General features: G+C 48.1%; 1 protein-coding gene across 1 annotated transcript in view; it reads left to right on the plus strand.

The window, feature by feature from the left end:
* Nod2 (nucleotide binding oligomerization domain containing 2) overlaps nucleotides 1-5,773 on the plus strand; it is a 43,399-nt gene that overhangs the window by 30,311 nt on the left and 7,315 nt on the right. Inside the window, exons 8-9 of the mRNA XM_005367043.2 lie at nucleotides 430-513; nucleotides 968-1,051. Of these exons, the coding sequence (XP_005367100.1) occupies nucleotides 430-513; nucleotides 968-1,051 (168 nt within the window). The remainder of the gene's footprint in view (nucleotides 1-429; nucleotides 514-967; nucleotides 1,052-5,773) is intronic.

Genomic DNA, 5,773 nt, shown 5'->3' on the forward strand with positions numbered 1-5,773 from the left:
CTTCAGTACTGAGGGTGAGTTCCCCATCACCAAGGGTTGGGTCCACGAGTCTTCAGTACTGAGGGTGAGTTCCCCATCACCAAGGGGCGGGTCTACGAGCCTTCAGTACTGAGGGCAAGTTCCCCATCACTGGGTGTGGGGTTGGGTGTGAGTCCATGAGCCTTCACTACTGAGGGTGAGTTTCCCATCACTGACAGGTGGAACCACAAGCCTTCAGTACTGCAAATGAATTTCCCATCACTGAGAGGTGGGTCTACAAGCCTTTGTTAAGTCTGTAAGGTCACTGAAAAGTCTGAGTGAAGTTTGGTCATCTCATCAAAAGGCTGTGGTAGATCCACTCTGCTGGGATGACTGAGACTTCCCTGGGGTAGAGTAGCACCACACGGGCACATCGGCACATATCTGAAGTGTACCCTATTGTCTTCTCAGGTTCTGGGGCAACAGTGTGGGCGATAAGGGTGCCCAAGCTCTAGCCGAAGCTGTGGCTGATCACCAGAGTATGACGTGGCTCAGGTAAGCTGCAAGGTGTGTCCTGTCTTTGTCAAAGGGGAGCTCGGTGGTTGGGACAATTTTGAAGGTCACTGAACTCTGTATACACCCACTTGTATTAGGCAACGGAGTAAGGAAAAAACACATTGAGTTTGGGATCAGGAACTTGAGGAGCTGGGGGTCATTTTGGAGGTGATTCTGCTCCTTTTTGGGTCATGATTTCCTGTTGGCAGATTGAAGATTGCGAGTTGAACCCCTCATATTTATCTTAAGGACCATCATATTTATTTTAGTCTACTGGAAATGACTGCCCAATTGGAGAGGGTTTGGAGGCTGCTCCTGGCCTTAAGGGGCACTGCAATCAATTTGTATGTCTACACGACACACTATTAGGGTGCTTCATTTGCCCCTCATAGGTCAGTTTGTCTCTGAGGTCCCTCTCTATGCTGATTAATTTTTATTCCATGATTCCGTCCAGCCTGGTGGGGAACAACATTGGCAGCAAGGGTGCCCAGGCCCTAGCACTGATGCTAGAGAGGAACAAGGCACTGGAGGAGCTCTGGTGAGTTGGGAGGACTCCCCGCTCCTGGGAGGCAGAGTTGGGAGGACTCCCCCACTCCTGAGAGGTGGGTATTCAAGGCACTAGAGGAACCCTGGTGAGTTGGGAGGATCCCCACCCCCACCCCCACTCTGGGAGGCAGGTACTAGTCTTTATTGATCGCCTAGCCTCATCCATGGGAGGTTGTGTGGGTAAGCTAATGATTTTAGCTTTGAATTGTGTGAAGCTCGCAGAGCCTGGTTTCACTGCTAATTCTTTTTATCTACGTGGATATGTTGGTTTGCTGCTTTATTTATTGCCTGCATATGCCATAGTGATGAAGACCCGCAGACCCTGGAATCTAGCGGGTACATTAAAGTAATCCCTAGACTACTGGAAGCATGAATGTTCCAGCTCTAGAAAGGTGCTTTTAAGAATTAAGGAAGGTAGTGCTGGTAGAGCTCTTAATATAGTGCCTACCACATGTACAAGCTTAATATAGTGTCTACCATATGTAAGGGCTTAATACAGTGCCTGCCATATGTGTACGTGTTTCGTAAATGCTACAGTAGCGGCAAGGTTACTGCTACTATTGCAGCTGCCCACAACTGCAGCAATAGTACCGGGAGTACTAATGTTTGTGAAGTTCAGTATTTCAAGATGAGTTGGAGTTCTTCAGAACACTGGCTATTAGTGTTAGGATTCAGGCATTATGCTGGCCTACTCTGTCATCTGACAGGATGTACCAGGCTGTACCCTGGACTGGGTCCCGGTTTGTATGCAGGTGCAAAGGTTCCTTTAGGAGACAAGCTCCACCCACTCCTGGTTTCTCTTTCCTGCTGTTTCTCTGAAGGGAGAGGCAGGACTCCTCCTCCTCCTCCTCCTTCTCTCTCTCTCTCTCTCTCTCTCTCTCTCTCTCTCTCTCTCTCACACACACACACACACACACACACACACACACACGCACACACACAAATCCTCTCTTCCCTTCTCATTCCCTTTACCTCAAATAAACTTCACATTCAAACTCTGTCTGTATGGCATATTTGTCTGTCCCTCATCCGCGTGGTCCTCACCTGCCATGGGACCTGCCAAGGTTCCAAATTCGTGCTTAAACAACAATCAGAGTTAAGGTTCACCTCAGAAGGTGAATGGAGTTTGGGATCATTGAAAGAAGAGCTACCAAGTTTGCTTATGCCACAGACCTGAGGCAGACCTCAAATTATCTATCCTGCAGATGCGCAGGCAGATCTCAAATTATCTGTCCTGTAGATGTGCAGACAGATCTCAAATTTATCTATCCTGTAGATGCTGCCAGAGCCGTCAACCCCAGGGGTGTCTCTGCAGTTACAGATTTAGCAGCGGGAGAAAAATGCTGAGTGATTGACTTCTCCAGAAAACAGCAAAGCAAGGATACTCAAACGATTGCCACAGACACAGAGTGGAGGTGTTGTGTGACCAAATATTTTCTGGGGATCTGTAACACACATGTCTAGTGACTCCATGTAACACACATGTCCAGTGACCCCAGAAAGGGAGCCCATGACAGACCAAAGTCCAACTTGGTGAACCATGAGCATTACTCTGGTTACTTGCAGGATGAGGGGTTACTTACAGGGACAGAAATGACTCAAAGACAGCTGCATCACCAAAGCCCACTCCAGCATGGGTGAGAATTCTCAAAGCTGGGACCTTGGGCACACTGCACAGCCTGCATGCAGCTCAATAGATTGGACAGTGTCCTTCCCAGGTGCCTCAGTTGGTCTAACCCTCTTCTAGGCAGCTCAGCTGGCTTCTGATTCTTCCCGGTAGCTGGGCTGGTCTTGGAGTATTTTGCTTCTCTGAGAGGGACTTTTCAGCTTTTGTGGTTTGCACTGGTGTGTGGTGGGTGTGGTTGGTGAATCTGGTCAGTTTTAGGGACTTCCTGAAGCTATTTTGAGTTGTTTACCCTACTGTTAAAGGAGCTTCCCTGTAGGACAGGATGTTTTAACCTTGGAAGACACCATTGCACAGCGCTCCACGTTTGTTTTTAGCTCTGCATTCTTTCTGCACCCTCTTTTGCAATGGTCTTTGAGCCTTGCAGGAGGTGATAGATGTCCTTCTATGGCTAAGAACCAGGACACCATGCCACAGTAGCAGTCACGTGTTCTTTGGAGCGTCACCAGGGGTTATGAGTTGAGACTGACAATGGCAGTGATCTACAGGTACAAACACACGTTTAAAAGATCATTGGACAGGCACACCACAGCCATCTAGAAAAACCATAGAAGTTGTTTTCCCATTGGAACCCACGACACCCTCAGCCATACTGGTTCACAGTACCAGATGTGAACTCCCTCTTGTGGAGTGGGCCTGAACCCCTACTGGGAGGCTGTTGGGCTTACCCATGAGCGCTGAGCACGAGCAGGCACATGCTGCCCAGCATGTTGGCATTTCAGCATGTAGGATGAACAGCCAAGTAGGAACGCTGGTGGCAGTTTCCCATCAGCAGCCTATACTGCTCCCTTTGGCAGTATGAAAGCCAGCCAGCAGGGTGAGAGTTTCCAGTTCAGTCCCAGCTTAACTTCTCCATGTCCCAGTCAAGCATGAGCAGGCAGTGTTTTCAGCAGTGGGGTCTTGTTGTCTGGTCCTGGCTACAACAACAGCAGCAATATTTTCATCTGTTCCTGGGCGACAAGTCAAGGAATGGATGAACCCACCTCTGCACTGAGGCTTTTATTCAATAACATTATAGCCTCTGGAAGTCTGTCTTCTCTCTCTCTCTCTCTCTCTCTCTCTCTCTCTCTCTCTCTTGTAGGATATCTTTTGGATGTAAATGCTTTAGCTGTTGGGATGTTTAATTACTGGGCAATGCTCAGTGGCTTTAAAGGACCCGGGTCTGAGGCCAGCCTGTGTGACATTGGTACTAGGGCTTGTAGACACCATGTTCCACTGTTGTAAGTATGTATGCCGCGTCTGTAGCGTTTGATTTTGTGCCACCCCCGAAAGCAGTTTGGTCAGGAGGCCTTCAATTCAGCCCTTTATTGGGTAAGGTGTTTCTACAGTCACTGAGGTGGATCCAGTTATGGATTTCACCTCTTATGGTTGCTGTTCAAGCGTTGTATACATAGCTTTTGTTTCTTTTTATGACTGACACCAGAACTTGATGGAACCATTTGTTCAGGTGGTTTTTGCCATTGCCACCAGCTATAGCCTTTTGAACTCTTGGCCGTTTCTAACTGGAAGGGACACTGGAGCAGTAGGGCACACACTGGTTAGCCTGTCCTACAAGGATCTTAAGTCTGCTCAAAAGCCCTTTGAGCCTCTCAGTCCCAATCCCATATAACACTTTATCAAGTTATATTATGCAGAAAACAGGCAGCTTAGGCAAGATGGGTATGAAAATCTGCCAAAATCACTGGGCATGGTGGTGCATGCCTTTAATCCAAGAACTCAGGAGACAGAGGCAGAGTTGGTGGCCAGCAGGGTCTATAGAATGAGTTCCAGGACAGCCAGGGCTACACAGAGAAACCCTGTCTCAAAAACCTAAAACAACAACAAAAAGAAAGAATGAAAGAAAAAGAAAATGAATAAAAGAAAAGAAAACCTGCCAATGTCCCAAGAGTCTCCAGGATGCCTGTAGCTTCTTTACGTGTATAGGCACTGACTGTTGTAGGATTTTGTCAATAACATTGTCAGGTATAATATACATCCTGCCAGACCATATTACCACAAGAATTTTATAGCTGTGCCTGGCCCTTGCACCTTGTGCAGACTGAGCTCCCGTCCTTGTTCCTTTAGATGTACCTGTATGACTCTCTAATGGCTTTTCAAACCTCTAAAACACTCAGGGCTTAGCACTATGTCATCTATATAGCAAGACCTTTCCAGAGGATGGGTGGGGCAAGGCAACATCCTGAGGCACCATCCCATAGCAAACAGGCTACAAAGATACCTGCTGAAGCACCCAGAAAGTCTGTTGTCACCTGTTCTCAGCAAGTGTCAGGTGATCCCAGCAGTTCATAACTAGGAAGATACTAAAGTCGAGCAGAAGCAAGGGTTAATAGAACCTGGAAAGGTTGCACCCATTTGTATCAGTTGCTTCCCCTACAGATCAAGGTGGGGTGCAGAGCATGGATAGGAGGCTCTGACCTCATTAGCTCTGCGAAACCCTCAGTCATTCTCTCTGAGCTGTTAGGTTTTCATCTGGAGCTCTTTCCCGGAGCCTCCCCATGTTTCTCTGCACCAGAGGAACTAAGATGGGCCTGACTTAATCTGCTCATATCTCTGTGGGGTCAAAGGTGAGAGTAGCCCTGGTCTCCTCTGCTGTACCTGCTGGCTCCCTGGGCCAGAGTGGCTCTGGGTTGGCACTGTGGTTGGAGCAGTAGCTGTTGCCTCTCCATTCATCGCAGCCTGGCTGGGCAAACCATTTCCACCCTTAGCATAACCTTTGCACTGGAGGGAAAGGTATTCTCCTTACTCTGAGAGGGCGATTACCCACCCTGGAGCAGGCTTGATCGTCTTCACCTGTATGGTTTCCTCACAAGTGTCTTCTGTGAACTGCTCCTTGGGTTCCAAAGCCTCCCAGCTCCTCTTTAGCTCACAGTTTGGATTCTTACTAATTTTTTCCTTAGAAACCCCAGCTTGATACAAATCTTGTCGCATTAGTTTTTGAATAACCCTGACAGATTTCTTCCCTTCCTTCCTTCCTTCCTTCCTTCCTTCCTTCCTTCCTTCCTTCCTTCCTTCCTTCCTTCCTTCCTTCCT

This window comes from Microtus ochrogaster, unplaced genomic scaffold, assembly GCF_000317375.1.
Source record: "Microtus ochrogaster isolate Prairie Vole_2 unplaced genomic scaffold, MicOch1.0 UNK15, whole genome shotgun sequence".
Taxonomy (NCBI): Eukaryota; Metazoa; Chordata; class Mammalia; order Rodentia; family Cricetidae; genus Microtus; species Microtus ochrogaster.